The sequence below is a fragment of the Rhinoraja longicauda genome, chromosome 3, assembly GCF_053455715.1.
Source record: "Rhinoraja longicauda isolate Sanriku21f chromosome 3, sRhiLon1.1, whole genome shotgun sequence".
Lineage (NCBI taxonomy): Eukaryota > Metazoa > Chordata > Chondrichthyes > Rajiformes > Arhynchobatidae > Rhinoraja > Rhinoraja longicauda.
This window is the reverse complement of record NC_135955.1, coordinates 90,819,038-90,844,019: the sequence shown is the minus strand read 5'-3', so window position 1 is coordinate 90,844,019 and position 24,982 is coordinate 90,819,038. Positions and strand designations below refer to the sequence as shown.

Sequence of the window (24,982 nt, the reverse complement as noted above, 5' to 3'; positions counted from 1 at the left end):
GGGCACCAGTGGTAGTGGCCAGTGGAGGTAGTGGGGCACCAGTGGTAGCGGCCAGTGTGGCGGCCAGTGGAGGTAATGGGGCTCCAGTGTGGTGGCCAGTGGAGGTAGTGGAGCACCAGTGTGGCAGCCAGTGGAGGTAGTGGGGCACCAGTGGTAGTGGCCAGTGGAGGTAATGGGGCACCAGTGGTAGCGGCCAGTGGTGGCGGCCAGTGGAGGTAGTGAGGCCCCAGTGTGGCGGGCCAGTGGAGGTAGTGGGGCACCAGTGTGGCGGGCCAGTGTGGCAAGCCAGTGGAGGTAGTGGGGCCCCAATGGTAGTGGCCAGTGGAGGTAGTGGGGACCCAGTGGTAGTGGCCAGTGGAGGTAATGGGGCCCCAGTGTGGCGGGCCAGTGGTGGCGGCCAGTGGAGGTAGTGGGACCCCAGTGGTAGTGGCCAGTGGAGGTAGTGGGGCCCCAGTGTGGCGGGCCAGTGGTGGCGGCCAGTGGAGGTAGTGGGGCCCCAGTGTGGCGGGCCAGTGGTAGTGGCCAGTGGAGGTAGTGGGGCCCCAGTGTGGCGGGCCAATGGTGGCGGCCAGTGGAGGTAGTGAGGCCCCAGTGGTAGTGGCCAGTGGAGGTAGTGGGGCCCCAGTGTGGCGGGCCAGTGGTGGCGGCCAGTGGAGGTAGTGAGGCCCCAGTGGTAGTGGCCAGTGGAGGTAGTGGGGCACCAGTGTGGCGGGCCAGTGTGGCAAGTCAGTGGAGGTAGTGGGGCCCCAATGGTGGTGGCCAGTGGAGGTAGTGGGGCCCCAGTGGTAGTGGCCAGTGGAGGTAGTGGGGCCCCAGTGTGGTGGGCCAGTGGTGGCAGCCAGTGGAGGTAGTGAGGCTCACATCCAGGTCTCTGTCACTGTGAGGTCCACAACGATGCTCGGACGATCTTGGATCGGACTTTACGGGACTGTAATCTGCTCTAAATCTTATTCCCTGCATCATGTGTGTACACAGTGTCGACCTGATGTTAATGACTGGCTGGTTAGCAAGCACCAAAGGCTTTTCACTGTATCTCGGTACACGTGCCAATTAACTAAACTGTACATGTACATATCCAAGTGTCTCTTAAATGTTGTTACAGTGCCTGCCTCAACTGGCAGCTCCTATATATTCATCACCCTCTGAGTGGAAACGTTACCCCTCGGGTTCCTATTAAATCTTTCCCCTCACGCCTCTGGTTCTTGATTTCCCTACTCTGGGTAAAAGACCCTGCATTCACCATATCTGTTCCTCAGATGTTCTTATACACCTCTATAACATCACCCCTCATCCTCATGCACTCCAAGGGGTAGAGAGTCCCAGCCTGCCCAACCTCTCCCTGTAACTCAAGCACTCAAGTCCTGGCAACATCCTCGTAAATCTGCTCTGCACTCTTTCCAGCTTAACAACATTTATCCTCTGGCATTCACCCAGAGATTTGTGAATCTGTGGAATTCTCTGCCACAGAAGGCAGTGGAGGCCAATTCACTGGATGTTTTCAAGAGAGAGTTAGATTTAGCTCTTAGGGCTAACGGAATCAGGGGGTATGGGGAGAAAGCAGGAACGGGTTACTGATTGTGGATGATCAGCCATGATCACATTGAATGGCGGTGCTGGCTCGAAGGGCCGAATGGCCTACTCCACCTATTTTTCTATGTTTCAATAGTGATCAACCACAATACTCCAAATGTAGCCTCAGCAATGTTTTGTACAGGTGTAACATGACATCCCAACTTACGTACTCGAACTGATGAAGGCCAATATTTAAAAAACATTTAGACAGGTACATGGATAGGATAGGCTTGGAGGGATATGGGTCAATGCAAGCAGGTGGGACTAGTATAGATGGGGCATGTTGGTCATTGGGCCGAAGGGCCTGTTTCCATGCTGTGTGACTCTATGACCACCCTATCTAACCTTCACTCCGCTTTCAGGGAACTTGGTGGGGGTGGGGGTGGGGGTGGGGGTGGGGGTGGGGGTGGGGTTGGGTGTGGGGAGTGTGGGTGGGGGTGGGGTTGGGTGTGGGGGTGGGGTTGGGGGTGGGGGTGGGGGTGGGGGTGGGGGTGGGGGTGGGGGTGGGGGTGGGGGTGGGGGTGGGGGTGGGGGTGGGGGTGGGGGTGGGGTTGGGGGTGGGGGTGGGGGTGGGGTTGGGTGTGGGGAGTGTGGGTGGCTTGGTCCCATCAGTATCTCAGTTACACTAGTGCATTGGTGTTGTCTCTCAGAGCAGCACCATTCCTGATTCGAAAGCAATCCATTCTTGCATTATTCTGACATGTCTTTAATATCTTTGTACGACTTTGGAGTTTATTATTTTAATAAATTCTCAAGACAAAACCTAGGTGTCGATGCTGTGTGGGATTGATTGCTTCCCGATCTTAACACTGAACGGTATTTCATGAAAGGACTGGGTTTGCATGTTTTAAATCATTTTCTGACACGCCAGTGTGGGTTGCCACGGCAACACATGTTTTATTTTCTGCAGCGTTATTTATAAAATGTCAGGGGGGCAGAGTCCCAGCAGGGGCAGGGTTTGTAAGCTGAGCTGAATGAGCACAATTATTCACAAACTGCACCTCAGCTCCTTGGGAACAGCAGCCGGGAGCGTCTGGAAATAGTCACAGCATTTACTCACAGGCAGAGACAGGGTAGACAGTCACAACCTTGTCCCAGCGTGCAAGTGGCCAACACTGGAGGGCACGGCTAATCGCCGAGAGGGGATGTGGGGGGCAAGTGTCTTACACAGAGGGGGGTGGGGGCCTGGAACGTGCTGCCGGGGGGGGGGGTTGGGGGTGGAGGTGGGGGGATGTGGATGGGGGTGTGGATGGGGGAGGGGGTGGGGGTGTGGATGGGGGCCTGGAACATGCTGCCAGGGTTGGGGGTGTGGGTGGGGGTGGGGATGGGGGCCTGGAACCCGCTGTCAGGGGAGGGGGTGGAGGTGGAGGTGGGGGTGGTGGTGGGGGTGGGGTTGGGGGTGGGGGCCTGGAACGTGCTGGTGGGGTTGGGGGTTGGGGGTTGGGGGTTGGGGGTTGGGGTGATGTGGATGGGGGTGTGGATGGGGGAGGGGGTGGGGGTGTGGGTGGGGGCCTGGAACATGCTGCCAGGGTTGGGGGTGGGGGTGGGGGTGTGGGTGGGGATATGGGTGGGGGTTGAGGTGGGGATGGGGGCCTGGAACGCGCTGTCAGGGGTGGGGATATGGGTGGGGGTTGAGGTGGGGATGGGGGCCTGGAACGTACTGCCTAGGGTGGGGGTGGAGGCAGATACAGTAGTCGTGTTCAAGAGGCTTTGGGACAGGCGCGTGGATATGCAGGGAATGGATCACGTGCGGGCAGAGGTGATTAGTTTAACTATGCATCATGTTGGGCACGGGCATTGTGGGCCAAAGGGCCTGTCCTGTGCTGTACTAGGTGTGAGATTGCCCCTCTAACTCAAGCTTCATTGACTCGCTTGTCCCTGTCATCCATTCATCCTGCCACTTTCCCAGAATTTAAAATGACCCTTTTTCATCCAGTTGTAAGGGAGGATCATCGGCCTGAAACATTAACTAGGTGATGCCTGACCCACCCTGTGTTTCCAGCAGTAATTATCTTCAGAGTCTTAGAGTCACACGGCGTGGAAACTGGCCTTTCAACCCAACTTGCCCACACTGGCCAACATGTCCCAGCTACCCTAGTCAGAGCCATACAGTGTGGAAACTAGCCTTTCAACCCAACTTGCCCACAATGACCAACATGTCACATCTACACTAGACCCACCAGCCTGCATTTAGTCCATATCCCTCCAAACATGTCCTGTCCATGTTACTCCAGCCTCTGTCACCCTGAAACACTCTCTACCACCCCTCAGGTGAAGGGGAGACATTCTAGTTTTACTTTCATGAAGAAGGTGATAAATAGGATGGATGAAGAAAAATGTTTCAATACTTGGGCGAGTCCAAGTGGAAGTATGAATATATCAAACCCTCCAAATCGGTGGAATTCTCTGCCTCAGAAGGCAGTGGAGGCCAATTCTCTGGATGCTTTCAAGAGAGAGCTGGATAGAGCTCTTAAGGATAGCGGAGTCAGGGGGTATGGGGAGAGGGGAGGAACGGGGTACTGATTGAGAATGATCAGCCATGATCGCATTGAATGGTGGTGCTGCAGCCCAGACCATCACACAAACCAACTTCCCTTCCATTGACTCCATCTACACCTCACGCTGCCTCGGCAAGGCCAGCAGCATCATCAAGGACCAGTCTCACCCCGGCCACTCCCTCTTCTCCCCTCTCCCATCAGGCAAGAGGTACAGATTCAGGGACAGTTATCAGGCAACTGAACCGTCCTACCACAACCAGAGAGCAGTGCTGAACTACTATCTGCCTCATTGTTGACCCTTGGACTATCCTTGATCGGTCTTTATAGACTTTATCTTGCATTAAACATTATTCCCTTATCCTGTATCGGTACATTGTAAATGGCTGGATTGTAATCATGTATTGTCTTTCCGCTGACTGGTTAGCACGCAACAAAAGCTTTTCACTGTACCTCGGTACACGGGACAATAAACTAAACTAAACTGGGAGAGAGAGCGATGATGGTGTTTGGTGCGGACATGGTGGGAAGAAGGACCTCTTTTCTTGCTGTATCTCTAAAGTCTAGAGATAGGAAGAGGAACATTGTGAGATTCTGCTGCAGCTTTCTCAATCTCCACTGCAATGCTCCTAACTTTACCTCCACCTGGTACTCTGGTTCCCCACCCACCTCCGTCTCCACATCTGGGCTTCCACTACACACGTGCTCAGGGCAAAGTCACCAGCAATACTTGACTTTAATGTACTTCACCAAGGGAACGCCAACCCTTTTGATTTCACTTATGGCATCCAACCCTGGGTAGAGTGGATGTGGAGAGGATGTTTCCACCAGTGGGAGAGTCTAGGACCAGAGGGCACAGCCTCAGAATAAACGGACGAACCTTTAGAAAGGAGATGAGGAGGAATTTCTTGAGGAGGGTGGTGAATCTGTGGGATTCATTGCCACAGAAGGATGTGGAGGCCAAGTCAGTGGATATTTTTAAGGCAGAGAGAGATTCGTGATTAGTACGGGTGTCAGAGGTTATAGGGAGAAGGCAGGAGAATGGGGTCAGGAGGGAGAGATAGATCAGCCATGATTGAATGGCGGAGTAGACTTGATGGGTTAAATAGCCTAATTCCTATCACTTATGAACATATAAACCCTACCAGTACGGTCAAAACAAAAGCGCTTAACAAGGGTTCTGACCTGTCCATGTTCTCCAGAGATGCTGCCTGACCCGCTGAGTTTCTCCAGCACTCTGTGAAACGTCACCTATCCATATTCTCCAGAGATGCTGCCTGACCCGCTGAGTTACTCCAGCACTGTGTCTTTGGGCTTAGATATAGTTTGTTTCTGCATTAATAAGGCCAGATGTGATTAGAATAATAGAACATGACAGTTGTAACAAGGTGGGTTATGGAGCAATATGATAGCAATGATCAGCTGTTATTTGCTGGATCGTGCATTTAACTGGAGCCCTGACTCTGGATGAATGTGCCAATAATATGATGAAGATCAAATGTTTCCTTTAATTTACAATGTTTTGAATCTTGTACTGTCCCTTGGTCTTGCAGTTATCTGTCTAAGCTCTAAGGCCCATCTTTGAGGAAGGATATTTTTGCTATTGAGGGCGTGCAGCGTAGGTTTACTAGGTTAATTCCCAGAATGGCGGGACTGTCATATGTTGAAAGATTGGAGCGACTAGGCTTGTATACACTGGAATTTAGAAGGATGAGAGGAGATCTTATCGAAACGTATAAGATTATTAAGGGGTTGGACACATTAGAGGCAGGAAACATGTTCCCAATGTTGGGGGAGTCCAGAACAAGGGGCCACAGTTTAAGAATAAGGGGTAGGCCATTTAGAACTGAGATGAGGAAAAACTTTTTCAGTCAGAGTTGTGAATCTGTGGAATTCTCTGCCTCAGAAGGTAGTGGAGGCCAATTCTCTGAATGCATTCAAGAGAGAGCTAGATAGAGCTCTTAAGGATAGCGGAGTCAGGGGGTATGGGGAGAGGGCAGGAACGGGGTACTGATTGAGAATGATCAGCCATGATCACATTGAATGGCGGTGCTGGCTCGAAGGGCCGAATGGCCTCCTCCTGCACCTATTGTCTATCTCAATCCCTGCAAATCCAATTTCAATTTCAATTAAATTTTTGTGGCCAAAAATGAATTATCTCTGTCATATTTTGTAAAGGACATTTCAACGAGGTTTGAGTCTAATTCACAGTCATTTCCTCATCTCTGTTTGTGTACTATATCCTCACGCAACAGTTAGGGCAGCTGAATATAGAACCCGGTCTCTTCACCACCTTGCTTCCATTCCTCAACAAGAGGACATCCTGGCTGTGAACTCCTCCTTCTCCCCACTCACCCTTCACTCATCAGCCCTTTTAATCTCACATGGAGAATGCCGTCATGTGGCATCTGAGGATTGTGCAGCGGGTAGAGCTGCTGCCTCACAGCGCCAGAGACCCGGGTTCCATCCCGACCACGGGTGCTGTCTGTACGGAGTTTGCACGTTCTCCCCGTGACCTGTGTGGGTTTTCTCCGGTCTCTGCAGTTTCCTCCCACACTCCAAAGACGTGCAGGTTTGAGGGTTAATTGGCTTCTGGAAATTGTAAATTATCCCTAGTGTGTGTAGGATAGTGTTAGTGTGTGTGGATCGCTGGGCGGCGCGGACTCGGTGGGCCGAAGGGCCTGTTTCCACGCTGTATCTCTAAACTAAACTGAACTGAACTAAACACTGGCATGTAGCAAGTGGTCTTGTGACAGACCCACCCGCCATCGCCCAATGACAGGGGCTACAGTGCCATCTGTATGGTAGATTGGACAAATATCTTCAGCATTTCTGGATACCATCTCCCTAGGGGTTGCACTTGTACCCACACGACCCGATGCAATCAAATCACCAGGTGCTTGAGCAACAGAGCGCCAGGCAGCATCTGTGGGGGCAATGAAGGGGCGATGTTTCAGGTCCGGACCCTTCTCCAGACTGATGGACTAGGGGGGAGGAAGCTGAATAAGAGAGGTGGGGGGGGGGGGGGGCAAAGCCTGGTGAGTGATAGGTCAGGGTGAGGGGAGGTGATTGGCAGATGGGTAGAGTAGGTGACAAAGGGACGGAGAGAAGAGGTGGAGAGGAATGTGAAGTCGGAGGAGAGGAAGTGGGGGTGAGGGGACGGGGGGAGGGTGGGGGAGGAGGGTGGGGGAGATGTGGGCTCGCTGGGGTAGGGGTGGGGGCAGGGGGAAGAGAATGGGGTTTGGGGCATCTTACCTGAAACTATAATCACTCCATTGGTCTGAAGAAGGGTCCCGACCTGTCTATTCCATCCACAGATGCTGCCTGAACCGCTGAGTTCATCCAGCACTTTGTGCTTTGCTCTAGATTCCAGCATCTGCAGTTCCTTGTGTTCAAAAGTTCATGAGTGATAGGAGCAGAATTAGGCCATTCAGCCCATCTAGTCTACCCTGCCATTCAATCATGGCTGATCTATCTCTCCCTCCTAACCCCATTCTCCTGCCTTCTCCTCATAACCCCTGACACCCGCACTAATCAAGAATCTATCTATCTCTGCCTTAAACATCCCCAATGACTTAATAATAATAATAATAATAATAAGCATTTATTTTATATAGCGCCTTATCAGGTGCTCAAAGCGCTTTACAAAAACAATCATAACATAAAAACAAACAGACAAACTATCCTAACGGAGAAGCGGTGAATAAACAACGCCAGCGTCCTCTCACGTCAGGGTCCGGCAGTAGACAACAAAAAGCACAGGACACATAGATACAATTTTTACACAAACAGCCATCACAGTGATTGCTCTAGGCATACCCTCACTGTGATGGAAGGCAAAGTCTTATCTCCTCCTGATTTCTTCTCCCGTGGTGCCACGAGGCGATCGAGGCTCCCAACTTTTGAAGCCCCCACCGGGCGATGGAAAGTCCCAGGGCCGAGCCGAGCAGGCCGATGAAAGTCCTGAGCCCCCACTGGGCGATGGAAAGTCCCAGGGCCGAGCCGAGCAGGCCGATGAAAGTCCTGAGCCCCCACCGGGCGATGGAAAGTGCTGCGGCCGAGCCACGCAGGGCGATGAAGGGCCTGCGAGCGGGTCGATCGTACCTCGCGCTTCGGGGCGGTTGAAGCTGCTACGGCTGGAGCTCCCAAAAGCCGGTCGCCAGCCAGGGACCTGCGAACTCCCGATGTTGCGGTCTGCAGGGCCCACGGCCGAAGCCTCCGAGATGGTAAGTCCAGGCCCTGCGACCGGAGTCTTCAAGGTCGATCCCAGCTGGAGACCGCCGACTCCACGATGTTAGGCCGTAGCGCGAACGGAGATACGACACGGTAAAGGTCGCATCTCCGTTGAGGAGGAGATTTGAAAAAAGGTTTCCCCCAACCCCCCCACCACCCCCCCCCCCCCCCCACATACACAGAGTTAAAAATAAAACAAAACGTACATTAAACGATGACAGACTAAAAACAAAAAAAAAGACAGAGAGACTGCCGGTGAGCCGCAGCTGCAGAACACAGCCACGCCCATGCACCACGCCCATGCACCACGCCCATGCACCACGCCCATGCACCACGCCCATGCACCACGCCCATGCACCACGCCCATGCACCACGCCCATGCACCACGCCCATGCACCACGCCCATGACTTGGCCTCCACAGCCCTCTGTGGCCTAAGGTGATAGAGTCATAGTGACAGAGTGATACCATGTGGAAACAGGCCCTTCGGCCCAACTCGCCCACACCGGCCAACAATGTCCCAGCTACCCTAGTCCCACTTGCCTGCGCTTGGTCCATATCCCTCCAAACCTGTCCTATCCAGGTACCTGTCCACCTGTTTCTTAATCAATGGGATAGTTCCAGCCTCAACTACCTCCTCTATGTTTTGTGTGTTGAATAACTCTGATCCAGTTTGGTGATGACCACACCACAATGTTGTCAGAAAGCACTCGGTGTAGACAGGAGCTGCTGACTGATGCCCCATCTCTATTCTTGCACTATATCCTCACTCAACAGTTATGGCAGCTCAGTCTTGAGCCCTGCCTGATGCCCCAACACAACGCCCTCACCCACTGTCTCACCAACCTCTCACTCAGACTTCTGAATTCACCATGACCTGCCATTTCTGAGCTTTGAATTAAAATGATCATCTACTTCCAAAACGACTTCATATCATATCATATCATATATATACAGCCGGAAACAGGCCTTTTCGGCCCACCAAGTCCGTGCCGCCCAGCGATCCCCGTACATTAACACTATCCTACACCCACTAGGGACAATTTTTACATTTACCCAGCCAATTAACCTACATACCTGTACGTCTTTGGAGTGTGGGAGGAAACCGAAGATCTCGGAGAAAACCCACGCAGGTCACGGGGAGAACGTACAAACTCCTTACAGTGCAGCACCCGTAGTCAGGATCGAACCTGAGTCTCCGGCGCTGCATTCGCTGTAAAGCAGCAACTCTACCGCTGTCGCTTAAAGAAATATTTTTTAGCTGTCTGTGTATTAGAACATTTGCTCATGTAAATTATATTTCAGAAACTATCTCAATTAAAAATAAAGCTTCCCTCTGCTGCTGCTGCAGTTTCCCGCTGCTGCTGCTGCTGCTGCTGCTGCTGCTGCTGCTGCTGCTGCTGCTGCTGCTGCTGCTGCTGCTGCTGCTGCTGCTGCTGCTGCTGCTGCTGCTGCTGCTGCTGCTGCAGTTTGCCTCTGCTGCTGTTGCTGCTGCTGTTGCTGCTGCTGCTGCTGCTGCTGCTGCTGCTGCTGCTGCTGCTGCTGCTGCAGTTTGCTGTACATTGCCATTAGCTTCAATTATACTGTTCTCTCTGAAGAACATTTTTATTAATTTTGCCTGTGAAGTACACTGCATCAGTTTATTGGAAACATAGAAACATAGAAAATAGGTGCAGGAGGAGGCCATTTGGCCCTTCGAGTCAGTACCGCCATTCATTGTGATCACAACTCATCATCCACAATCAGTAACCCGTGCCTGCCTTCTCCCCATATCCCTTGATTCCACTAGCCCCTAGAGCTCTATCTAACTCTCTTTTAAATTCATTCAGTGAATTGGCCTCCACTGCCCTCTGTGGCAGAGAATTCCACAAATTCACAACTCTCTGGGTGAAAAAAGTTTCTTCTCACCTCAGTTTTAAATGCCCCCCCCCTTTATTCTTAGACTGTGGCCCCTGGTCTAGACTCCCCCAACATTGGGAACATTTTTCCTGCATCTAAATTAGTCCTTTTATAATTTTACACATCTCCATAAGATCCCCTCTCATCCTTCTAAACTCCAGTGAATGCAAGTCTGGAATGAGCTGCTGGAGGAGGTACATGAGGCAGGTACTATAATGGCATTTAAAAGACACTCGAACAGGTATATGGATAGTAGACATACCTTGAAGCTGAACTCTCGTCGTCTGAAGAAGGGTCTCGACCCGAAACGTCACCCATCCCTTCTCTCCAGAGATGCTGTCTGACCCGCTGAGTGACTCCAGCATTTTGTATCTACCTAGGTACATGGATTGGACAGGTTTAGAGGGATATGGGCCAAACGTGGGTAGGTGGGACTAGTGTAGCTGGGACATGTTGGTCAGCATGGCCAAGTTGGGCTGAAGGGCCTGTTTCCGTGCTGTATCACTGTACAACTGCAAGTAGAAATCTCACACTCAAACTCCTGCCTAAAGTTTCTAATTTCGCCCAAGATAGACACAGAGTGCTGGAGTATCTCAGTGGGTCAGGCAGCATCTGTGGAGAACATGGATAGGTGACGTTTCACAGAGTGCTGGAGTAACTCAGCGGGTCAGGCAGCACCTCTGGAGAGAAGAAATGGGTGACGTTCGGGGTCGAGACCCTTGCTCTAATTTAGCCCAGTTGGATTAGTGTCATTGTTTTGTTCATTTCTCCTTTCACTTCACCAACTGCTGATGTTGTTCCAGTGAATCAGACTGCCTGTTGATTTAATGCACTTGTCAACACAATAACCTACTGCAACATCTTTAGCCACACTGCCCAACGCACGCAGTGACCCGTTATTCCTGCTGCTCACTCAGTGTCCTGCTCCCCTCTCAGCTGTGCAGGAAGGAACTGCTGGCTTAAACCAAAGAGAGATACATAAAGCTGGAGTAACTCAGCTGGTCAGGCAGCATCTGTGGAGAACATGGATAGGTGACGTTTCACAGAGTGCTGGAGTAACTCAGCGGGTCAGGCAGCATCTGTGGAGAACATGGATAGGAACGTTTCACAGAGTGCTGGAGTAACTCAGCGGGTCAGGCAGCATCTGTGGAGAACATGGATAGGTAACGTTTCACAGAGTGCTGGAGTAACTCAGCGGGTCACCTATCTATGTTCTCCAGTGATGCTGCCTGACCCGCTGAGTTACTCCAGCACTCTGTGTCTATCTTCATCCTCACTGTTGACTTGAGGCGTTTGATGCCCCACCCACGCCGTGAGTGAAGATACTGTTGAGGAATGTAAGCACGAACATGCCAGGGCAGTTTGAGATTAGGACGTTGTTGGGAATCGGAGCATTAAGGTGGATAAATCCCTGGGGTCTGATGGGATCGATCCCAGGTTACTGATGGAGGTAGGAGAGGATCTTTGCATCTCCTCTGACCACAGGCAAGGCCGCGGAGAACTAGAGTGGGTAATGTTGTTCCTTTAGGGGTAGGGATGGGGGCAGGAGATGGAGAATGGGGTTCGGGGCATGCTACCTGCATGAAAATTGCTCCATCAGTTTGAAGAAGGCTCCTGATCTGAGCTTTCCCTCCACTCCCTCCTGTGCTCGGATAATTCCCTCTCTGAGAGTATTACACCTCCTATGTAATATCTAGCGTGCTCTCAATATTCTGGCCAAAGGAATGTTGCCTTATTTCCCTCTTGGCTTGTACTGTACTGCGATGCTGAAAATTGCTAATCTATAAATAGGAATCATTTCCCTTTGTCACGATAATTGGTTTTCTAATTAAACCCCAAAGTTATGTTCGGCAGGTCTGGTAAACTGTCGATGCTTTCTGATTTATCAAATTCTAAGTGCGTTTGAGTGTGTTTTTTTCAAATGCAGTGGGAGGCTGAGATTGGAGAATCCTGCATAAGTACAGAGCTAATGAGTGATGTGTGGCTGCTTGTTATTCTGCTCAGGCAGACTCCAGCTGCACCAGAAAACCATCCTCTCCTCTCACACCCCACGCCTAGCTTTAGTTTAGTTTAGAGATATAGTGCAGAAACAGGCCCTTCGGCCCACCGGGTCCACGCTGACCAGCGATCCCCGCACACGAACACTACCCTGCGCACACTAGGGACAATTTACAATTTACAGCAGCCAATTAACCTGCAAACCTGTACGTCTTTGGAGTGTGGGAGGAAACCGGAGCACCCGGAGGAAAGGAGAGAGTTAGATAGAGCTCTTAATGATAGCGGAGTCAGGGGGTATGGGGAGAAGGCAGGAACGGGGTACTGATTGTGAATGATCAGCCATGATCACATTGAATGGTGGTGCTGGCTCATCTGTGGAATTCTCTGCCTCAGAAGGCAGTGGAGGCCAATTCACTGAATGCATTCAAGAGAGAGCTCGATAGAGCTCTTAAGCATAGTGGAGTCAGGGGGTATGGGGAGAAGGCAGGAACGGGGTACTGATTGAGAATGATCAGCCATGATCACATTGAATGGTGGTGCTGGCTTGAAGGGCCGAAGGGCCTCCTCCGGCACCTATTGTCTATTGTATACCCAGGTACTGTGGAAAGCTTTTTTGCGTGCTAACCAGTTAGCGGAAAGACTACACACAACTACACACATCCTCCTGCGCTCCAAGGAATAGAGTCCCAGCCTACCCTCGAGTCCTGGCAACGTCCTTGTCAATCTGCTCTGCACCCTTTCCAGTTTCAGCAGATAGCTAGGCATCTGTTGGGCACGGACATTGTGGGCCAAAGTTATCAGAATGTACATTTTGACAGAGCCAAAACAACAAAAGGAAAATATTGACTTTAACCACCTGAGAATCACAGTCCAAGTATTTAACCTGATGTGTAAATCAAATACTGTTGCTGTTAGCGACCTGATGGCACATCTGAAACTGAGCTATTATGTTATGCAGCCTGAAAACAGGCCCTTCGGCCCATGCTGTCAATGATGCCCTGTCCAAGCTAGTCCACTTTGCTCGTATATGACCTCTGCACCTGTCCTATCCTTGTATCTGTCCAAATGTATTATTAAACGTCGTTATTATACCAGCCTCACCAACTCCTCTGGCAGCTTGTTCCATACATCCACCACCCTCTGAGTGAAAAAGTTGCCCCTCAGGTTCCTATTAAATCTTTCCCCCCTCATCTTAAACCCATGTCCCATGGTTCTTGATTCCCCCAAATCTGGGCAAGAGACTCTGCATCTACCCGATCTATTCCCCTCTTGAGTTTATACATCTCTAAGATCACCCCTCATCCTCCTGCGCTCCAAGGAATAGAGTCCTAGCCTGCTCAACCTCTCCATGTGGCTCAGGCCCTTGAGTCCTGGCAACATCCTCGTAAATCTTCTCTGCGCCCTTTCCAGCCTGATGTCAGTTCACATGCGTTTATGACTTTTTATCCATTTCTCATCAACTGATCATTGTGAAACTCAGCGGGTCAGGCATCAACTCACCTACTACATCCAATTATCAATCAATGTAATCAAAGAACACTGCTGAATGCTAATGAAGTCTGTGTGAAATATAAACAATTGCATCAACACAACAAATATATTTGAACGAACAGAGTATTTCACCCAGAGTCGGGGAATCATGAACCAAAGGACAGATGTTTAAGGTGAGAGGGGGAAAGATTTAACAGGAATCTGAGAGATAGATGTTTCACTCAAAGGGTGGTGGGTGTATGGAACGAGCTGCCAGAGGAGGTGGTTTGGGCAGGGACTATCCAAATGTTTAAAAGATATTTAGACAGGTACATGGATAGGACAGGTTTAGAGGGATATGGGGCAAACACAGGTGGGTGGGGCTTGTGTAGCTGGGACATGTTGGTCGGGTGTGGGCAAGTTGAGTCGAAGGGCCTGTTTCCACACTGTGTGACTCTGACTCTATGACTAGTGTAGCTGGGCCATGTTGGGCGGTGTGGGCAAGTTGGGCTGAAGGGCCTGTTTCCATACTGTGTGACTCTGACTCTATGACTAGTGTAGCTAGGCCATGTTGGGCGGTGTGGGCAAGTTGGGCTGAAGGGCCTGTTTCCATACTGTGTGACACTGACTCTATGACTAGTGTAGCTGGGCCATGTTGGGCGGTGTGGGCAAGTTGGGCTGAAGGGCCTGTTTCTACACTGTGTGACACTATGACTCTAAAAAGGAGTTGAGAAGAAAATGCTTGTAGATAAGTAGAGCAGATGTGAAAGAGGAGTGAAATGTAAAGGCAGAGAGAGGTTTATGGGTGGGCTAGGGTGGATGGGTGACGTTTCACAGAGTGCTGGAGTAACTCAGCGGGTCAGGCAGCATCTGTGGAGAACATGGATCGGTGACGTTTCACAGAGTGCTGGAGTAACTCAGCGGGACAGGCAGCATCTGTGGAGAGGAATGGGTAACCTTTTGGGTCAAGACTCTTCTACAGACTGAAGGGTATCGACCACGAAACATCACCCATTCCTTTACAGCAGAGATGCTGCCTGTATGCTGTTACTCCAGCCTTTTGTGTCCATCTTCAGTGTAAACCAGCATCTGCAGTTCCTTCCTACACATATAATTACGACACTGCATTAACCAGTAACACATCTGCATCAGAATAAGTGTCCACAATGGAGCCTCATGTGTTGGTGAAAATAATATTGGCTGCATGTGGTCTTGTTACGTGAGAATGCAAGATCAGCCAACACCACAGCCAGTTATAGACTGACATTTATTACAAACCCACTGACTCCCACAACTATCTCGACTACACTTCTACCCACCGCTTCCTGCAAAGACTCTATCCCCAACTCCCAATTTCTCCGTCTACGCCGCATCTGCGCCCAGGATGAGGTGTTCCATACCAGGGCGTCTGCTTAGGGAACAGGGGTTCCCCTCCTCCATGATTGATGAGGCTCTCACTAGGGTCTCCTCAATATCCCGCAGCTCCGCTCTTGCTCCCCCTCCCCCCATGATAACAAGGACAGTGTCCCCCTGGTCCTCACCTTCCACCCCATCAGCCGTCGCATACAGCACATAGTCCTCCAACATTTCCCTCATCTCCAATGGGATCCCACCACTAATCACACCTTCCCATCCCCATCTCCACCCCTTTCCGCCTTCCGCAGAGACCGTTCCCTCTGCAACTCCCTGGTTAACTCGTCCCTTCCCACCCTTCCCACCCCCTCCCCAGGTACCTTCCCCTGCAACCGCAGGAGATGCAACACCTGTCCCTGTACCTCCCCCCTCGACTCTATCCAAGGACCCCAACAGTCTTTTCAGGTGAGGCAGAGGTTGTCAAACTCCAGTACAACAGGTAGAGCAAAGGGGAAGATACAGAGTGCAGAATATAGTTCTCAACATTGTAGCGCATCAGTTCCACAGACAAAGTCCAATGTCCGCAATGGGGTTGAGGTGAATCGGACAGTGCCCTAGCTTATGGAAGGATTATTTTGGCTGCTTTCCCGAGGCAGCGTAAAGTGTAGATGGAGTCAATGGTGGGGAGTGTGGTGTGTGTGATGGGCTGGGCTACATCTACAATGGTGGGGAGTGTGGTGTGTGTGGGGGACTGGGCTACATCTACAATGGTGGGGAGTGTGGTGTGTGTGATGGACTGGGCTACATCTACAATGGTGGGGAGTGTGGTGTGTGTGATGGGCTGGGCTACATCTACAATGGTGGGGAGTGTGGTGTGTGTGATGGACTGGGCTACATCTACAATGGTGGGGAGTGTGGTGTGTGTGATGGGCTGGGCTACATCTACAATGGTGGGGAGTGTGGTGTGTGTGATGGGCTGGGCTACATCTACAATGGTGGGGAGTGTGGTGTGTGTGGGGGACTGGGCTACATCTACAATGGTGGGGAGTGTGGTGTGTGTGGGGGACTGGGCTACATCTACAATGGTGGGGAGTGTGATGTGTTATTTAGGTTTAGGTTCAGGTTTATTATTGTCACGTGTACCAACTTACAATGAAAAGCTGGCGACAGTTTGTAGATTATTGTGTTCAGCTTTGATCATCCAACTATAGGAAGGATGTTATTAACTTGGAAAAAGTGCAGGGAAGATTTACGAGGATGATGCCAGGACTAGAGGGCCTGAGTGATAGGGAGAGGTTGGACACGCTAGGACTCTATTCCTTGGAGCGTAGGAAGATTGAGGGTGATCTTGTAGAGGTGAATAAAATCATGAGGAGAATGGATGGGGTGAATGCACAGTCTTTTCCCCAGAGTCGGGGAATCAAGAGCCAGAGGACTTGGGTTTAAGGTGAGGGGGGGGGGGGGGGGGGAGAAGATTTAACAGAAAGCTGAGGGGAAACATTTTCACACAACTTTTTCACTAACTCCCTCATTACCAGGTGACTTCATCAGCAACTTATCACCACTTCAATGTGGAAGCAGAGTATTGCCGATGCTGGTTTATACCAAAGATGGACACAGAGTGCTGGAGTAACTCAGCGGGTCAGGCAGCATCTGTGGAGAACATGGATAGGTGACATTTCACAGAGTGCTGGAGTAACTCAGCGGGTCAGGCAGTATCTCTGGAGAACGTGGATAGGTGACGTTTTGGGTCGGGACCCTTCTTCAGACTGAAAGTCAGGGTGGAAGGAAGGAGATAGGGGCAGAGAACCTTTCAATCTTTAATCGGACTTCACTGGGCTTTACCTTGCACTAAACGTTATCATGTATTTGTACACTGTCGACGGCTCGATTGTAATCATGTATTGTCTTCCCGCTGACTGGTTAGCACACAACAAAAGCTTTTCACTGTACCTCGGTACACGTGACAATAAACTAAACTCAACTTGGGGAGGGTGGAGGGGGGAACTGGAGGCAAGTAGACCCAGAGACAAGTAGGAATCGGGGTGGTGGGGGGGGGGGGGAGCAGAGAGAGAGGGTCTGGCAGAACTCACCACTACAACCCTGGCGTCGGCCTCGTTGAGATAGCCCATACTTTGTCCCAGTATTGGCGAAGGGTCTTTGACCTGAGACATTGCCTCCATTTCTCTTCCCACAGACTGTTGCCACGTGAGCTGTGGTTGGTTGACACTTTCAGCATCTGCAGCTCGTCACCTGATTTTTAATTGACTAATTCATTGAAGTGGATGCCTGTAATCTTCCCCAGCCCCTGCTGACAGCATTGGATAATACTGCAGGTCATCTTGCTAGTAACATTTGGTTCCTTACAGTAGTAGTTTAATACTGATTTAACCTGGTGAAGGAAGACACAAAATGCCGGAATAACTCAGCGGGTCAGGCAGCATCTTGGGAGAGAAGGAATGGGTGACTTTTCGGGTCGAGACCCTTCTTCAGACTCATTTTCGACCTGAAACGTCACCCATTCCTTCTCTCCCGAGATGCTGCCTGACCCGCTGTGTTACCCCGGCATTTTGTGTCTACCTTTGATTGAAACCTGCATCTGCAGTTTTTTTCCCCACATAACCTGGTAAAGGATGTGTTCTTGTTCTGGGACCAATTGTGCTGGATTTCATTGTGTGTCCAGGACAACTCTGAAATCTAAGGCACATGAGGAGGCTGGCACGGTGGCGCAGTGGGTAGAACTGCTGCCTCACGGCGCCAGAGACCCGGATTCAATCCTGACCACAGGTGCTGTCTGTACGGAGTTTGCACGTTCTCCCCGTGACATGCGTGGGTTTTCTCCGGGTGCTCCAGTTTCCTCCCACACTCCAAAGACGTGCAGGTTTGTGGGTTAATTGTCCCTTGTGTGTAGGATGGTGCTAGTGTACGGGATGATCTCTGGTCGGTCCGGACTCAGTGGGATGAAGGGCCTGTTTCCATGCAGTATCTCTGAACTAAACCAAACTGAATCTGTGGGATTCATTGCCACAGACGGCTGTGGAGGCCGTCATTGGGTATTTGTTGAGCGGAGCATGCTAGATTCTTGATTAGTGCGGGTGGGTGTCAGGGGTTATGGGGAATGGGATTGAGAGGGAGAGATAGATCAGCCATGATTGAATGGCAGAGTAGACTAGAAGGGCCGAATGGCCTGCTCCTATGACATTATGAAGACTCTGCCAGGAGTGCAGCTGAGCAGGAGGGACAGGGACAGGGACAGACACAGGGACACAGGGACACAGGGACACAGGGACACAGGGGTACAGGGACAGGGGGAGGGGGAGGGGGACAGGGGGAGGGGGACAGGGGGAGGGGGAGGGGGAGGGGGAGGGGGAGGGGAGGGGAGGGGGAGGGACAGGGGGAGGGGGACAGGGGGAGGGGGAGGGGAGGGGGAGGGGGAGGGGGAGGGGGAGGGGGAGGGGGAGGGGGAGGGGGAGGGGGAGGGGGACAGGGAGCCCCATGACTGTCCCAGAGTTTCTGCAGCGTTCCAGCGACTGGGTCTGGAAGGCCAGAGGAAGAATGGTCTCTCCATTACACCTCCACAACACATCCTTTTAAAACATCCAAACGCTCTCATGCTGAGGATTCCAAACTGCAGTCAAAACACAGCAGTTTTAATCTATAATTGATATTTGTATCAAGACGAGAATGAAGAGTGTTTAATTGTCAAGGACCGGCAATGAGAGCAACAAAATGCTTCCTTGCTGCAGCTGAAGCAGGTCATTAACACACAGATAAATAACAGAGATAAATAGATAATTATCCGTAATATAATAAAATCATGTGTATAAAATCAAGAGAGGAAGTGTGCAAAGTCATGAGAGGAAGAGATCGGGTAGAAGAAACAGTCTCTTATAGTCACAAAATGCAGGAGTACCTCAGTGGGTCAGGCAGCATCTGTGGAAGTAAGCATGCAGGTGCAGCAGGCAGTGAAGAAAGCGAATGGTATGTTGGCATTCATAGCGAAGGGATTTGAGTATAGGAGCAGGGAGGTTCTGCTGCAGTTGTACAGGGCATTGGTGAGACCGCACCTGGAGTATTGCGTACAGTTTTGGCCTCCTAATCTGAGGAAAGACATTCTTGCCATAGAGGGAGTACAGAGAAGGTTCACCAGATTGATTCCTGGGATGGCAGGACTTTCATATGAAGAAAGACTGGATAGACTCGGCTTGTACTCGCTGGAATTTAGAAGATTGAGGGGGATCTTATAGAAACTTACAAAATTCTTAAGGATAATAATCTATTTATCTCTGTTATTTATCTGTGTGTTAATGGCTGCTTCAGCTGCAGCAAGGAAGCATTTTGTTGCTCTAATTGCCCTCAATAGCAAGAATATCCTTCCACAAATTTGGAGACCAAAACTGCAGACAGTACTCCATGTGCGGTCTCACTAGGGCCTGTACAACTGTAGAAGGACCCTTTGCTCCTATACTCAACTCCTCTTGTTATGAAGGCCAACATTCCATTGGCTTTCTTCACTGCCTGCTGTACCTGCATGCTTCCTTTCAGTGACTGATGCACTAGGACACCCAGATCACGTTGTACGTCCCCTTTTCCTAACTTGACACCATTTTTCTAATCTCCAGCGAGTACAGGCCCAGTGCCCACAAACGCTCATCATAGGTTAACCCACTCATTCCTGGGATCATTCTTGTAAACCTCCTCTGGATCCTCTCCAGAGCCAGCACATCCTTCCTCAGATATGGAGCCCAAAACTGCTCACAATATTCCAAATGCAGCCTGACCAGCGCCTTGTACTGCCTCAGCATCACACACCCCCCTGTGACCAGCGCCTTGTACAGCCCAGCATCACACCCCCCCCTGTGACCAGCGCCCTGTACAGCCCCAGCATCACACCCACCCCCCTGTGACCAGCGCCTTGTACAGCCCCAGCATCACACACACCCCTGTGACCAGCGCCTTGTACAGCCCCAGCATCACACACACCCCTGTGACCAGCGCCTTGTACAGCCTCAGCATCACACACACCCCTGTGACCAGCGCCTTGTACAGCCCCAGCATCACACACACACACACACACACACCCCCCTGTGACCAGCGCCTTGTACAGCCTCAGCATCACACACACCCCTGTGACCAGCGCCTTGTACAGCCTCAGCATCACACACCCCCTGTGACCAGCACCTTGTACAGCCCCAGCATCACACACCCCCCTGTGACCAGCGCCTTGTACAGCCTCAGCATCACACACACCCCTGTGACCAGCGCCTTGTACAGCCCCAGCATCACACACACACACACCCCTGTGACCAGCGCCTTGTACAGCCCCAGCATCACACACCCCCCTGTGACCAGCGCCTTGTACAGCCCCAGCATCACACACACACACACACCCCTGTGACCAGCGCCTTGTAAGCTTTTCACTGCTCAGGTACACGTGACAATAAAGTTTCATTAAATCATTGAATCGATGACATTCCCACCCTGTAAAAGGTTCTGACTGTCTACCCTACCTGTGCCTCTCATTATTTTATATCTCAGTGTAGCACTTAGAAAACACATTTATTATTCCACAGAAGCAATTAATATAAATTGTGCAAATTGGTGTAAGATTAAACAGCTGTGTGATTGTTCAGCTTTCATAGTTTATAAATCTCACTATCTAACAAGCTGTAAATCTGTAGACAAGCATATCAACTTTGATGTTGTAATCTGAAGCAAAAGACATAATGAAAGACGATAAAGATTAATTGTAGTTTGTAACTGGGACAATCTGCAGGGTTTTGTGGCTTCCCTTATCTGCAGCTGCAGAGAGAGACACACTGATCCCGGCCTCATATAATGTTAGGGCCAGGGTGAATGAGGACCTGCCTTTCATGGGGGCACTGGGACTGTCCTGCATGTGCCGTTTAATGTTGTTGAAACTTCCTGGAATGAACAGATCCAGTGGGTCCGTGGTTCAGCGAAACAATCGGCATCTACGTTTGTTCTCGCCGACCGGGCGATCGTTTCACTGAACACCTTCACTCAGTCCGCTGGACCGACCTGATCTCCCGGTTACCAAACACTTTCATTCCCCTTCCCACACAGACCTTCCTATCCTTGGCCTCCTCCATCGCCACCCCTCCCCCACCACCCCTCCCCATTCACCCCTCTCCCCCTCCCTTCCACCCCTCCCCTACCACCTCTCCACCCCTCCCCCACCACCCCTCCACCCCTCCCCGCCACCCCTCCCCCTCCACCCTCCCCGCCACCCCTCCCCCACCACCCCTGGTGGGGTGGTGGGGTCGGGGTGTTGGTTATGGGGTGGGGTGTAGGGTGAGGGGTATTGGTTGGGGAAGAGATGTAGGGGGTGGGGTGTAGAGGGAAGGTGTTTATGAGGTGGGGTGTAGGGGAGGGGTGTTGGATATGAGGTAGGGTGGTGGGGGATGGGTATAGGGGAGGGGTTTATGTGGTGGGGTGGGGTGGTGGGGGAGGGGTTTATGTGGTGGGGGTGGGTGGTGGTGGAGGGGTTTATGTGGTGGGGGAGGGGTTTATGTGGTGGGGGTGGGGTGGTGGGGGAGGGGTTTATGTGGTGGGGTGGGGAGGGGTTTATGGGGTTGGGGTGGGGTGGTGGGGAGGGGTGGTTATAGGGGTGGTGGGGGATGGGTGTAGGGGGGGTTTATGTGGTGGGGGTGGGGTGGTGGGGGAGGGGTTTATGTGGTGGGGGTGGGGTGGTGTGGGAGGGGTTTATGGGGGTGGGGTGGTGGGGGAGGGTTTATGGGGGTGGGGTGGTGGGGGAGGGGTTTATGGGGGAGGGGTGTTGGTTGGGGAAGAGGTGTTGGGGGAGGGGTGGTGGGGGAAGGGTTTATGGGGTTGGGGTGGTGGGGGAGGGGTTTATGGGGTTGGGGTGGGGTGGTGGGGAGGGGTTTATGGGGGTGGGGTGGTGGGGGAGGGGGTTTATGGGGTGGGGTGGTGGGGGAGGGGTTTATGGGGGTGGGGTGGTGGGGGAGGGGGTTTATGGGGTTGGGGTGGTGGGGGAGGGGTTTATGGGGGTGGGGGTGGGTGGGGGAGGGGTTTATGGGGGGAGGGGTGTTGGTTGGGGAAGAGGTGTTGGGGGTGGGATGGTGGACGTGGAACCTTTTGATCTGACTTCATTGGTAAATCTTGCACTGAACACCCTCACCCTGTATCTGTGCTGTGCTCGGCTGGATTGTAATCAGGTAACTGTTGAGAACTCAACAAAAGCTGTTCACTGTACCTCAGCACACGTGCCAATAATAAATGAGATTATTCTCTACTATCATTACAGCAATCATATGCAAATTAAAGAGCTATAACGGTCGTGTAATAGTGGATTTCGCCTGAGACAGTAGACAAAGAATCACCACATTTCCAGCCCCATTTTGCACCTTGCAAGTACAGTCTTCACTTGGCTATGAAGGCCCATTGTCATGGTGATGGCACTGGCTGGAAGTTGCAGGGGTGGGCCTGGCCTGGCGATGTTGTTGGTGTCTCCACCGCTGCTCCACCTGGTCCACACAGGGGAGGCCTGGTCTAACTGAGCCCCAGGCTGCTGCAGGGCCTCCAGCGAGGCCTGGTCTAACTGGGCCCCAGGCTGCTGCAGGGCCTCCAGCGAGGCCTGGTCTAACTGGGCCCCCAGGCTGCTGCAGGGCCTCCAGCGAGGCCTGGTCCAACTGGGCTCCAGGCTGCTGCAGGGGGAGGCCTGGTCTAACTGAGCCCCAGGCTGCTGCAGGGGGAGGCCTGGTCTAACTGAGCCCCAGGCTGTGGCAGGGCCTTCAGTGAGGCCTGGTCTAACTGAGCCCCAGGCTGCTGCAGGGGGAGGCGTGGTCTAACTGGGCCCCAGGCTGCTGCAGGGCCTCCAGTGAGGCTGGTCTAACTGAGCCCCAGGCTGCTGCAGGGGCCTCCAGCGGCCCACTCCACCCACACCTTGGCCTGCAAGCACAGGAAACACAAGACCCCTCACTCACCTCCTGCAGCCCCACCTCTGCTGCCGTGTGCCGAGGGTCTCTGAGTTTGCGGGAAGCAATCTCCCAGCCCAACCACCAGCACCGACCTTTCACATTCACCATCCACCCCTCACCTTGATCTGGGCCTCAGGGTCTTTGGAACCCACACCAGTACAGCACAGGAACAGACCCTGCAGATCCACAGTGTCTGTACTGAACATGATGCCATTAAACTGATCTCCTCTACCTGCAAGTGATCCATGTCCCTCCACTACCTGCATATCCACATGCCTGTCCAAAAGCCTCTTAAACACCACTACCGTATCTGCCTCCACCCCCCACCCCTGGCAGCACGTTCCAGGCCCCCACCCCCCTCTGTGTAAAACACTCACCCCCCCATATCCCCTTTAAAACTTTCCCCTCTCACTTTATGGCTCTGCCCTCGAACGTTGGACATTTCCACTCTCGGAAAAAGGTTCTGACGATCTAACCTATCTATTCCCCTCATCATTTTATATACTTTTATCAAGTCTCCCCCTCAACTTCTAACGTTCCAAAGAAAACAATCCAAGTTTGTCCAAACTTTTGTTGTAGTTAATCCCCCATAATCCAGGCAACATTCTGGTAAACCTGAGATAGACGCAGAGTGCAGGAGTAACTCAGCAGGTTAGGCAGATACACACAGAGTGCAGGGGTAACTCAGCAGGTTAGGCAGATGGACACAGAGTGCAGGAATAACTCAGCAGGTTAGGCAGATACACACAGAGTGCAGGGGTAACTCAGCAGGTTAGGCAGATGGACACAGAGTGCAGGAATAACTCAGCAGGTTAGGCAGCATCTCTGGAAAAATGGGTAGACATTTTGGTTTGGGACCTTTCAGTCCTGACCTGAAACGTTACCTATCCATGTTCTCCACAGATGCTGCCTGACCCGCTGAGTTACTCCAGCACTCTGTGAAACGTCACCTATCCATGTTCTCCACAGATGCTGCCTGACCCCGCTGAGTTACTCCAGCACTCTGTGAAACGTCACCTATCCATGTTCTCCACAGATGCTGCCTGACCCACTGTTACTCCAGCACTCTGTGAAACGTCACCTATCCATGTTCTCCACAGATGCTGCCTGACCCACTGAGTTACTCCAGCACTCTGTGTCCATCTGCAGTTGTTGGTTTCTACATTCTGTTCGCCCTCCTCTGCAGCTTGTCCATGCCATTAGTTGCGATGCACCTGCTGTGATTGGCGGCAGGTTTCTGAGTGCGCTGTGTTGTGTTTCAGGGTGCTTCGAGTGTTGCATCAAGTGTTTGGGGGGCATTCCCTACGCCTCGCTCATTGCCACCATGCTCCTGTACGCGGGCGTGGCCCTCTTCTGCGGCTGTGGCCACGAAGCTCTCTCCGGGACCGCCACCATCCTGCAGAACAACTTTGAGTTGGTTCGAGGTGCCGGCGACACCATCGATGTCTTCACCATGTGAGTACCTTGGCACACGTGACAATAAACTCAACTATAACTGGAACCTCCTGCTTGCACAGGTGACAGGAATCTCTCCCCTCTACTCTGATCTGAATCTGGTGCATTTGTCGCTGCAGGATTGACATCTTCAAGTACGTCATCTACGGAGTGGCCGCGGCCTTCTTTGTCTACGGCATCCTGCTGATGGTGGAGGGTCTACGGCATCCTGCTGATGGTGGAGGGCTTCTTCACAACTGGGGCCATCAAGGACCTGTACGGGGACTTCAAGATCACCACCTGTGGACGCTGTGTCAGTGGCTGGGTACGGGACACCTTCTTCCCTGTGTACATCCACAAGCTCATCAGTGACAGGAGCAGAATGAGGCCATGAGGCCCATCGTCTACTCCGCCATTCAATCATGGCTGATCTATCTCTCCCTCTCACGCCATTCTCCTGCCTTCTCCCCGTAACCCCTGACACTAATCAAGAATCTGTCAATCTCTGCCTTAAAAATCTATCTCCACATTAAAAATATCCACTGACTTGTGGTTTCCACAGCCGTCT

General features: G+C 51.9%; 1 protein-coding gene across 1 annotated transcript in view; it reads left to right on the top strand.

Moving 5' to 3' along the window:
* Window positions 1–11,626: 11,626 nt before the first annotated feature.
* LOC144592272 (proteolipid protein DM beta-like) overlaps window positions 11,627–24,982 on the top strand; it is a gene marked incomplete at its 5' end in the record, with an annotated part of 23,260 nt that continues 9,904 nt past the window's right edge. Inside the window, 4 exons of the mRNA XM_078396801.1 lie at window positions 11,627–11,648; window positions 24,243–24,435; window positions 24,555–24,624; window positions 24,659–24,739. Coding sequence (XP_078252927.1) covers window positions 11,627–11,648; window positions 24,243–24,435; window positions 24,555–24,624; window positions 24,659–24,739 — 366 coding nt within the window. The remainder of the gene's footprint in view (window positions 11,649–24,242; window positions 24,436–24,554; window positions 24,625–24,658; window positions 24,740–24,982) is intronic.